The 12,313-nt window shown below is 36.4% G+C and overlaps 1 protein-coding gene across 6 annotated transcripts in view; it reads right to left on the bottom strand.

The window, feature by feature from the left end:
* The window catches only part of LDAH (lipid droplet associated hydrolase), a 151,858-nt gene that overhangs the window by 63,523 nt on the left and 76,022 nt on the right, over positions 1-12,313 (bottom strand). For 3 of the 6 annotated variants that reach the window (XM_015111773.3, XM_015111772.3, NM_001194777.3), the window contains one exon: positions 3,915-4,149. The exons of 2 other annotated variants lie outside the window; for them this stretch is intronic. In XM_015111773.3, coding sequence (XP_014967259.2) covers positions 3,915-4,149 — 235 coding nt within the window. Of the gene's footprint in view, positions 1-1,305; positions 2,025-3,914; positions 4,150-12,313 lie in introns of those variants that run through there. One more of the 6 variants, XM_077958641.1, reaches the window with a different exon arrangement.

The following is a 12,313-nucleotide window of genomic DNA, read 5'->3' as shown; positions in this document are numbered from 1 at the left end:
AAGTCCACTCAATCTCTGCAAGCATGGCTGGAGATGGCTGGAGTAGAGTAGAGCAGTTACTGTCTAAAAGTTTCTTTTAGAAAGTATTAAAGACCAGAGGCCAGTTGTGGTGACTTGTGCCTATAATCCCAGCATTTTGGAAGGTCAAGGTGGGTGGATCACCTCAGGTTAGGAGTTTGAGACCAGCCTGGCCAATATGGTGAAACCCCCTCTCTACTAAAAATACAAAAATTTGCTGGGAGTTGTGGCGGGCACTTGTAGTTCCAGCTACTTGGGAGGCTGAGGCAGGAGAACTCCTTGAACCCAGGAGGCAGAGGTTGCAGTGAGCCAAGATTGAGCCACTGCACCCCAGCCTGGGTGGCAGAGTGAGACTCTGTCTCAAAAAATATATAATAATAATAAAGAAAGAAAGTATTGAAGATCAGAATATACTGCCGCAAAATGACTGTAGGGGACCCAAAATATACCATCCCTAAAGATGCCTCTTGGGCAAAAAGATTATTTTAAACTGAGTATTTTGAGAAACTGGAGACACAGGAGAAGCTCTAAAAATGGAGAAGTTCCCTTTTTAAAGGGAAATTCACATCTATAAAGGACATTTCCATTCGAATCGGTGTTTTCCTCTCTGTACCATGAAGGATGACTCTAAATCACCAGGGACTCTATTATCAATGCAAAGGGCACCAACCTAAATCTGCATAAGAAACTTTTTCTTGTGTACAGTGCTTTTCTTGGTTACCTCCCATTACTGACTTCTTTTCTTTGTTTTAGTTGAAGTATTTAGTATTTAAGTCTGAACTCAGAAGCCACCTCTTTGAGATTTATTCATTTCTCTGGATATCTCCCATGTACATATGAAATACAATGTTAATAAATTTATATATTTTTCTTGTTAATCTGTCTTTCGTAACAAAGATCTGCTCCAAGTAAGAACTATACAAGGTAGGCAGAAGACTGTTTTTTCCTGCTCTATGAAACATTGCTCCTTTCCCGGTCTTTGGGCTAGAGAGAGTAGGCTTTTGTTGGGGCCTTTAAAAGTCTCTACTCTTTGGTGTGTCTGGGTTGCTGGCTCCACACCTAGGATATGTGTGATAAGAAGAAAACCTACGGAACTCACCACTGTGTTTGTTGCTGGGGTCCCAAAGTCCCTACATAGCCTGCTTTCTATTCTCTACTTTGTATAGTCTTCTTAATGTTGTTTTATAGATAATATCCAGGGTTTTTTGTACTTAGCAGGAGAAATAGTGGAAAGTCCATTTACCCTATCTTCCTGGAAGCAGAAATCCCAGGAGGAAAATGGAATCCGTAACTGAAGAATGCTTTATAAAATCCATTCTACAAGGCAAAAAAAAAATGACAGAGAGCAACAAGGGGCTAGGAGGGACAAACAAACCTGTAAAGAGAAGTAAAATGATCTTATCAAAATATATGTGGAGAATTTTACATATATTTGCCAGAATTTCAAATGCTGATTCCATTGGGTCTCAAGTAATTTCCAAAGGTAGACTGGCTCTAACTCTTGATTTAATCAACATCTGAAAATCAATGAGGGGAAGTAACTAAATGGAAGCCACAGAGTGACTCTAGGACAGAACCAAAATGAGAGTTGAGGGTTTCTGACTTCCTGTCAGTATCATTTTCACCAGTAGGCATCTGTTCCATGATATTGTCAGAGGCATTTGAACCAGAGAGGCTTCATTTTGAGTGTGGGCTAGGAAAATAAGGCTGAAACTTGCTGGACCGTATTCTCAGAAAGTAAGGCATTCCGAGCCTCTAGATGTTTAAAGTTAAGGGAACAAATTAATAATGTTTACCAAAACAGACTCAGACTTGGGAGTGTCCAGATATCCTGATATCTGGAGAACAAAGGCATTCCTAATTTTGCTTCAAAGATAGTAATATCGATTCTTGGGCTGGGTGCGGTGGCTCACGCCTGTAATCCCAGCACTTTGGGAGGCTGAGATGGGTGGATCACGAGGTCAGGAGATTGAGACCAGCCTGGCCAGCATGGTGAAACTCTGTCTCTAAAAAAAAATACAAAAATTAGCTGGGCACAGTGGTGCTTGCCTGTAGTCCTAGCTACTCGGGAGGCTGAGGCAGGAGAATTACTTGAACCTGGGAAGCGGAGGTTGCAGTAAGCCGAGATCGTGCCACTGCACTCCAGCCTGGGTGACAGAGTGAGACTCCATCTCAAAATAATAATAATAATAATAATAATAATATCGAATCTTGCAAAATATAGTAATTAAGAAAATTAATCCTTTATCACAAACTTGTAGCAGAACACATCTCCCTATATATACAAGCATTGTACCTGGGGTGGGTACATCCCTCCTCTTATTTTCAGGAATATCCTACTCTGTCTACGGAGGAGCTATTCTTTCACCACTTTACTCACTTAATAAACTTGCTTTTGCTTTGCACTGCAGACTCACCCTGAATTCTTTCTTGCACAAGATCCAAGAACCCTCTCTCAGGGTGTGGATCGGGACTCCTTTTCTGTAACAATATGGTGGACAGATGAAGAGTTGGACCAAATGGTCTTTAAGGGATATTTCCAACTTCAACCTCTGGCAATTTCCATGACTGTCCTTAGCCCTTGCTTCCCCTCTTCCTATCTCATCTTTTTTAACCACTATGCTAAGGCTATATTAAAGAATGGAAATTGGGGGGAAAATGGAAGGGGGAAAAATCTATCAATAGGATAAATATACTGAATTTTGTATTTGTGAGGACTGCTTCTTGTTACATATTTAGAAAAATACCTCCCATATGAACTGCAGCTGTACAATTGAACAGGCAGGGCTGTTAACTTGTTTCTAGTTCATTACGCATGTGACCTTATGGCATTCTTAATACAGCTGAGCATGGAAAACTTTATTCAGGAGTCCTGCTGTTATCATTAACTAGGGCAACAGCAGCAGCTATGGTGAAAGGAAATGCAATACAGCAGCAGAATGCCTGGGCTTCAACACTACATACTAGTTGTATAACTCTGGGCAATCATGTAACCTCTTTGTACCTCAGTTGCTTCATTTAAAAGGGGGACAATAGCAATACTAAACCTTATTAGTTCTTTTGAGGATCACAGGTAAAAGCTTAGAAAGTGCCATTAGCTACTGCTGCAACTAATTGTTACATCATTCATTGGAGGTCTGTTATAAATAAAATACCAGATAGAAGCTTTGCATATTTTATCACATCTAACACTAGAATAACATTTGAAGTATGGGGTATTGTTATCCCCACCTTATAGATTAAGAAACTAGGATTACTTTATTATGAAAGTCATTTATAAATATAGTATAAAATAGTATGATCTAAAACGATAAATTACATTTTAAAACAACTTTTGAAGCCAAAAAGTAAAGTCACAAAAACATTTCCTAGCATATTCATAAAATACAATTAGCAAAGCACCCAGTATTAAAATACATTACCATGACAACTATTTATTACTTCTATGATTTAAATTCTCCCAAAACATTTAAAGAAGGAAAATAAAAACAACCTGTTAACTCTACAAGAGTATTAGGCTTTGTGTCCTTCTGCTGTTTTTTGTAAAGTACTCCCACTGAGCTAACAGGCATACCCAGGATTCCTGTAGGGACTCCGTATATACTATATACTATGTACTATGTGCAGAAGTGTTTCTCACCATCCTGCAGCTAGAGTGAAGAATCGGAAACGTAAGATAAAATTAAAACTTGATGAGGTTTTTCCGTCTAATTTCTCATGTAAAAATTCCCTCATTCTATTTCTAATTTTATTTATTTCTAGTTTTAAACTTTTGGAAGAGAAAAAATAAAACTAGTAAATAATTGCTTGCTTGATATTTGTCCACTGTCAGAGAGTATTGTGTAAATACTTTGCGATACAAGAATAAACATATACATTTTAAAATCTGTGCTTACCAAGGCAGAATGGTTCTAATACATTCAATGGCGAAAATTCATTCTCCAGGTTCATTAATTGAAGGCACCTTCTGATTAGCAAGGACTTGATTTTCTCAGGACACGGTTTCAATAATAAGTAGCCAGTAACATAGAGAACATATCGAAACCAGCACAAAAGTGGAGTGGCAATTCTGCCATTGGGTGACTCAGACATTCGTTCAATTGTTGGAAACAGCAGAAAGGCGCGAATTACCTACAATAAAGAAGCATACTTCGATGAGGGGTTTTCTTAAGGGATAGGTCCATTACTTATTGTTTCTTCTGTACAGTAATGACAAATGACTGGGTTTTAGGATGACTAGAGATCTGTTCAGACTGAGAAGAACCACCACTCACCACCCTCTCAGCCCATAACGAGGCAAAGTCACAGCTCACTGCAGACTTGACATCCTGAGTGCAAGTGATCCTTCCACCTCGGCCTCCCAAGTAACTGGGACTACAGGTGTGCCCCACCATGCCTGGTTCATTTTTTATATTTTTATAGAGACAGGGTCTCCCTATGTTGCCCACGCTGGTCTTGAACTCCTGGGATCAAATGATCCTCCTGCCTTGGCCTCCCAAAGTGCTGGGATTACACACGTGACCCACCACGTCCAGGTCCCCTCATTTCTTTTTAATGCTAAAAAATATTCTATCATCTGAATGTACCATAGTGTATTTATTCATTCACCTACTGAAGGAAATACTGGTTGCCTGTAAGTTTTGGCAATTATGAATAAAGCTGCTATAAATGTCCGTGTGCACTAAGTTTTCAACTTCTTTGGGTAGATATCTAAGAGCACAATTGCTGGAACACATGGTAAGAATATATTTAGTTTTGTATGAAATCACTAAATTGTCTTCCAGGTGGTTGGACTATTTGATTCCCACCAGTAATGAATGAGAGGTGCTCCATATCCTGCTGTTTCTATATCCTTTTCAGTATTTATTGTCAGTGTTCTGAATTTTGGCCATTCTAACAGGTATGGCGTTATCTCATTGTCTTTTTAATTTACATTTCCTTGATGCCATATGATGTGGAGCATCTTCTCATGTTTATTTGTCATCTGTATATCTTCTTTGGTGAGGTGTCTGTTAAGGTTTTTGATCCATTTTTAAATAGGTTTTATATTTTTCTTATTTTGAGTTTTCTGAGTTCCTTGTACATTTTGGATTTGTCTTTTATCAGATGTGTCTTTTCAAATATTTTCTCTCAGTCTATGACTTATCTTTTTATTCTCTTGACCCTGCTTTCCGTAGAAGCTTTTAATTTTAATGAAGTTCAGCTTATCTGTTATTTCTTTCACTGATTGTACCTTTGGTTTGTATCTAAAAAGTCATCATCATATCCAAGGTCATCTAGGTTTTCTCCTATGTTATCTTCTAGTCATTTTATAGTTGTTTCATATTTAGATCTATAACCCATTTTGAGTTAGTTTTTGTGATAAGTATAAGGTCTATGTCTAGATTCATTTTCTTGCACGTGGATGTTCAGTTGTTCCAGTATCATTTGTTATAAAGACTGTTTTTGCTATACTTACTATGCTGTGCAATATATCCCAAAGGAAAAAACTGTATTCCTCCTAATTGAGGCTTTGTACCCTCTGACCATCCTCTCCTCCTTCTCCCACTGCCCACCACCCCAGACTCTAGTAACCACCATTCCACTCCCTGCTCTGTAAGTTCTATTGTTTCAGATTCCACATATAAGTGAGGACATGCGGTATTTGTCTTCCTGTGTCTGGTTTATTTCACTTAACATAATATTCTCCAGCTCCATCTACATTGTTGCACATGACAAAACTTCTTTTTAAGGCTGAGCAGTATTCCATTGTATACACACACATTTTCTTTATCCATTCATCTGCTGATGGACACTTAGGTTGATTCTGTTAACTTTGCTATTGTGAAGGATGTTCCAATGGACATGGAGTACATACATCTCTGATATATTAATTTTATTTTATGGCATGATCCTGGCTCATTGCAGCATCTCATAAATTTTGATAAGTTCTGTTTTCATTTTCATTTAGTTCAAAATTATTTCTTAATTTATCTTGAAATTTCTTTTCTAATCCATGTTTAATCTCCATGTATTTTGGGACTTTCCAGTTATCTTTCCTTTATTGGTTTCTAAATTCCACTGTGGTCTGAGAGCAGGCATTATATAATTTCTATTCTAAATTTGTTAATGTGTGCTTTACGGACCATAATGTGGTCTATCTTGGTGAATGTTCCATGTGATCTTGAGAAGAATGTGTATTCTGCTCTTGTTGGATGAAGTAGTCTATAGATGTCAATTATACAAGTTGATTGACGGTGTTGTTGGATTCAACTATGTCTTTACCCATTTACTGCCTGCTGGATCTGTCCATTTCTGATAAAGGGGTGTTAAAATCTCCAACTATGAGAGTGGATGCATATATTTATGCTCGTAGTTCTATCAGTTTTTGCCTCACATAGTTTTATGCTTTGCTGCTAGGCACATGCATGTAAAGGACTGTTATGTCTTCTTGGAGGACTGACCTCTTTATCATTATGTAATGACCTTTTTTATCCTGGATAACTTTCTTTGCTTTGAAAGTCTGCCTTGTCTGAAATGTAGCTACTCCTGTTTTCTTTTGATTAGTGTTAGCTTGGTATCTTTTTCTCCATCCATTTACTTTTCATCTACATGTATCTTTATATTTAAAGTGGGCTTCTTCTAAACAACATATAGTTGAGTCTTGTTTTTTGATCCACTCTAACAATCTTTTAATTAGGGCTTTTCTTTTTCTTTTCTTTTTTTTTTTTGAGACAGGATCTCACTCTGTCACTGCAGCCTTGACCTCCCAGGCTCGAGGAGATCCTCCCACCTCAGCCTTCTGAGTAGCTGGGACTACAGGCACATACCACCATGCCTGGCTAATTTTTCAAATTTTTTGTAGAGATGGTCTCTCTCCCTATGTTGCGCAGGCTGGTCTTGAACTCCTGGGCCCAAGTGATCTTCCTGCCTCAGCCTCCCAAAGTGCTGGGATTATAGGTGTGAGCCACCACGCCAGGTCTATTTGGTGCATTTAGACCACTGATGTTTAAAGTGATTATTGGTAGTTAAATTAATATCAACTATATTTGTCATTATTTTCTCTGTTGTTCTTATTCCTATTTTCATCTTCCACATATTTTCTGCCTTTTGTGGTTTTAAATGAGCATTTTATATGATTCAATTTTTTCTCCTTTCTTAGCATGTCAGTTTTACTTAAAAAAAAAAAAAAAAACTTCCAGTGATTGCCCTAGGGTTTGCAACATCCATTTACAACTAGTCCAAGTTCATTTTTAAACAACATTACACCACTGTACAAGTAGTATATCTTACAAAAACAAAATAATCCTAAGTCTTCCCTCCTGCTCTTTGTGTTGTTGCATTCATTTCACTTATATGTAAGCATACATATAACATATAAACATACATAATCGAAAGCACTGTTGCTATTATTATTTTGAACAAACTTATCAGTTAGATAAATTAAGAATAAGAAAAATAAACATTTTTGTTTTATCTTTGTTAATTTCCTCTTTGATGCTCTTCTTTTCTTTATGGAGATCAGAGTTTCAAGCCCCTATTATTTTCTTTCTGAGTCTCCTGGATCTGAAGTTTGATGTCTGACATTAATTTAAGAAATGTCTCTGTCATTATTGTTTGAAATGTTTCTTTCTCTCTTTCTTTTCCATCTAGTATTCCCCTTATGCATATGTTTCACCTTTTGTAGTTGTCCTGCAGTCCTTATTCTTTTTTTTTTTTTTCTTTTCTCAGCCTTTTTCTTTGCTTTTCAGTTTTAGAGGTTTATGTTGAGATATTCTTAGGCTCAGAGACTCTTTCTTCAGCCACTTTCAATCTACTGATAAGCCCATCAAAGGCATTCTTTATTTTATAGTGTTTTTACTCTCTAGTATTTCTCTTTGCTTTTTCCTTAGGATTTCCATCTCTCTTCTTACATTGTCTACCTATTCTTGAATGATGCCTTCTTTATCTGTTATAGGCATTAGTATATTAATCATAGCGGATTTAAATTCCTCATCTGATAATTCCAGAATCGCTACCTGTCTGGGTCTGAAGCTTGCTCTATTCTCCTCAGATTGTTTTTCTTTTCTTTTCTTTTTTTTTTTTTTTTTTGCCTTTTGGTATGCCTAGTAATTTTTTCTTGATAGTTGGACATGATGTACCAGGTAAAAGGAACTTCTGTAAATCAGGTTTTAGTAATGCAGTAGTTAGGTGGGGGAAAGGGAAGGAGAGACATTCTATCATCCTATGATTAAGTTTCAGTCTTTTAGTAAGCATATGCCTCTGGTCTACAAACTTCTAAGTGTTTCCTCAGTATTCTTCTCCCCTCTTTGGCAGGACAGGATGGCTAGAGTTGTCTGGAGTTTAGTATTTCCCTTCTCTGATGCAGAAGGTTAGAGCTGACAAGAGTTACGTATTTCCCTTCCCTTGGGTCAGGCTCTAATAATACCCCAGCAGGTCAGGATTTAGCTAACTAATTTCTCCTGGGGGCAGACCTTGTTAAGAAGAGCACAGTGCTCTGGCATATTTCAAAATGGTTCATTTCATCCTCCCCCTGCCAGAAGCACATAGGGATTTTTCTGCAATATTTACTTGGAGAATCTAATTTAGCTCATGTAGGTAAGTCTAACAAAATAGTAGGGTTTCCCCATGAGTGGATCCCCCTGGAGTTTTAAACTTTTAGAGTTGTTCATACTGAACCTCCTATAATTCATCAATTACAGCTCAGGTTTTCTACCAAGGTACTGCTTCCTATGGGGGTTTCTATTTGTGACTGCATGCTCTATAGTAACTTGTGGCTCTCAGTATTTGCCAGTCTGTCTCTCTAGTCTTTTGGGGACAGTGGGTTTCCCTGTGTCTTCCCCTATCCTGGGTCCAATAAGAGTTGATTTATCAGTTTGCTCAGCTTTTTACTTGTTAGGGTTGGAATGGCAACTTCTAAGCTCCCTACATGTGGAACTGGAAACCAGAAGTCCTATTAACATTTTTGTATATGTCTTTTGGTGCATGTATGCATGTATTTCTGTTGGCTACATCACTTCAAAGTAGAAATACTGGGTCATATAGTAGGCATATATTCATCTTTAGTAGATAATTACAAAGAGTTTTCCAAAGTAGTTCTACCAATGCTCTTGCAACAGTGTACAAGGTGTACAAAGATTTCTATTTCTCTACATCCTTGTCAACACTTGTTATATTTTGTTTTTCTAATAGACATCCTTACAGGTGTTAGGTGATATATCATTGTGGTTCTGATTTGCATTTCTCTGATAATTAGTGATGTTGAGTACCTTTTCATATACCTGTTGGTCATTTGTATTTTTTTTTTTTGAAGAAATGTCTATTCAAGTCCTTTGCCCATTTTTAAATTGCTAAGATAGTAGAATAGATTTTAAGTGTTCTTACCACAAAAAAAGATAAGCATGTAAGGTACTGCATAAGTCACTTAGCTTGATTTAGTCATTCCACAATATATGCTTATTTCCAAACACCATATTGTACCAATCTATACACTTTCTATTTGTCAATTAAAAATATATATTAAAAAATAAAATATAATTGAGACTAACAACTAATCAAGTAAATGACTGAGCATAATATGTATATTAATTAGCCATAAGTGATTTATAATGATTATAACAATTTAAGCAATAAATAATAATTGAATCAGATATGTATAATGGTAGTAAGTCACAAGTCCTATGAGGGAGCAGATAAAATAATAAAAGAGGACTAGAAACTGTGAGGGGTAGTGGGATAGCTTTAAATAGGGTGTTTAGTAAAGGCTTTGATGAAAGGTGACATTTGTGCAAAGGCAGTTAGGGAGTAAGCTAAGAGATGCTCGGAAAAATAAATTTTGTAGGGAGGGAAGAGCATGTATAGAGGCCATAGAAAGCTAATGTGGTGTGTTTGGGTAAGAGCCAGGTGAACCGTATTGCTGGAGCAGGGTACATGAAGAACAGAGCAGTTCAAGTGTTTATTAAAATGTCCTCGATGATTTAAAGGATATAAATGGCTAATTCAGTTAACACCCAACTAAAATGAGAATGTCCCACACAGATTCCATACTGGTTATGTAACTCATAGTACATAATGAACTTTAGATTGATCAAATCAGCAGGCAGAAACAGGAAACAATCTATTACTTTTATAAATGATCCTTTACTGTGACCCATGTTAAGCAAAACTGCATGTAAGGGAAACTAAAAATATATAAGCAACCACAGGGTAATATTTGGTTGATCTATATCAATAACAAATTGATAATGCACTCTGAAATAATGGGAACGGACCAAAACAATAAGGAAGTTCTAATACGTACACTGAATGCATCATTGCCTTGTAAAAATATAAGAAGACCAAAGACCTTATCACAACTAATACTTAGCTGATGAGACTGGTTTTCCTCTCTTCCCTTTGGAGAACAATTATTACCTGCTGGGTGAAACTTTTCCTAGATATTATAATGATAATTTCAATGAAATTTATAGTCAAAATTTGATAGGATAAGTCACAGTAATAAAAATTTTTCATTCTTCATATTGTTAAAAAAAAAAATCACCTAGGTCAAGGAAGTATGCCTAATTTGATAACACAGCTGTGCGGTGAAGGTTTCCAAATCTGTGTACATGACCAAACATTTGCTTATGTTACTATCTCATTAAAAAAAGAACTCCCATGTTAGCCAATTCATTCTATCCTAAGAAAACATTTTCGCATATTTCACATTGTCTTCTGCTATCTACCAGAATCAACTTTTGATAATGAAGCACAACCGTGTTTTCTTGAACAGTACAGGAAGGTAAATGTGCACACTGGGACTTTTTACACTGGCTACATTTGCGGGGGTTAGAGGAAAGTATTTTGATGCTTATTTTTCTTGAATTTATTATTATTGTTGTTAATCATTTTTCAGAAAAGAAGCTAAGAAACAATTTGAGGTATGGCCACAAGGTAAGAAGTATGGTGCTCAGGTGTGGATTCTGTGCAATCTGTTTCATGAAATAGGCTTAAAAAAAACAGTAAATCTTAAAAATCCTTAAAAGACTTCATCCATTTATATAGCTTATTACAGATGCATCCATTTTTTTCTGGGAGAGCAGCAATGATGCCTATGTGTTATGACTAAGTGAAGCTGCAACAAATAGTACTTCAACATCTTCAAAAGAACATTATCACTGGCACTCTGCCTATTTATTTATTAGTTTAACCCACCTGATGTAGTTATGGCAGGGGGCTTCCCCACTGTACAAGCAGGAAACAAACAAACAAAAAATAGCACACAGTTTCTCTTTTTATATGACTGCAACATTTGTAAGGAATGTCTTAGCCAACATGTAATGTCAACCAGACAGCCTTCAAAGATAAACTTTCTAGCTGTCAAAACATAGGTCTAGAAGTAATCCTAGTTTTGTTTATCTCCTCTTAAGGCCATATGTTCCTCTCCTTAGGATCACACTGGAAACACAAGCCTAGTCAGCTTATTTAATAAGTATGCAGTTTATAAACTGCAAATGCCATTATATTTTAATCAAGAGCTTGCTTTTTGAGATTTTCTACTCTGTCTTAAAAACTTTGTATGTCAGAAATATAAGAATATGCCTCGCAGGGAAGTAGTTGGATTAACAGTAGTAGAGACAGCTTACTATTTTCCATGTGCTACACTTATGCACTTTATATATATTATTTCATTTAATATACATAAAAACCTTATGAAGTTCCCTCATTCCACTGAAGAGATAACTGAGGTTCAGCCAGAAAGTGACAGAGATACGAATTCAAGCAGGATGACTTCTGAATCCATGCCATTAATGTTTATATATACTATATATTTACATACGAAATCAGTTATTTGTAATTGTTATTGTTTGGAGGCAATTTTCTTAGGGTTGAACCAATTACTACTATTATTGTCAGATACGGGCTAATCTTTACAAATGTCTCAAATCATTTAGCTCCAGAAATAATTAAACTCATACCCTAAGAAGTAAAGCACGAGATCTTTCAACTACTGATTACTGAACCAAAATTATGCCATTTTAGTATGTTTCAGTTAAGATGCTACTCAAGAAACTAACCACTTTTGCCATTTTCCATTCATGTGAATTATATTCAGACCTTCTGGGGCAGAGATTTTTCTACACTTTAATTACCTGAATGTTGGGGGGGGGAAAAAAAGCAGCCATTTCATACGTTTGATCTTCATGTCAGGGTTGTTAATTATAGGGAATGTTTGCATATTTGCAGAGGTCTTTACATAACTTATAACTACACAAACATCTGAAACTTAGCTTCAATATCTTCCTATAGCCCATTCTTCTCAAGCTTTTATCATTTT

Source organism: Macaca mulatta, chromosome 13, assembly GCF_049350105.2.
Source record: "Macaca mulatta isolate MMU2019108-1 chromosome 13, T2T-MMU8v2.0, whole genome shotgun sequence".
In the NCBI taxonomy this organism is placed as follows: domain Eukaryota; kingdom Metazoa; phylum Chordata; class Mammalia; order Primates; family Cercopithecidae; genus Macaca; species Macaca mulatta.
This window is presented reverse-complemented; position numbering and strand designations above follow the sequence as displayed.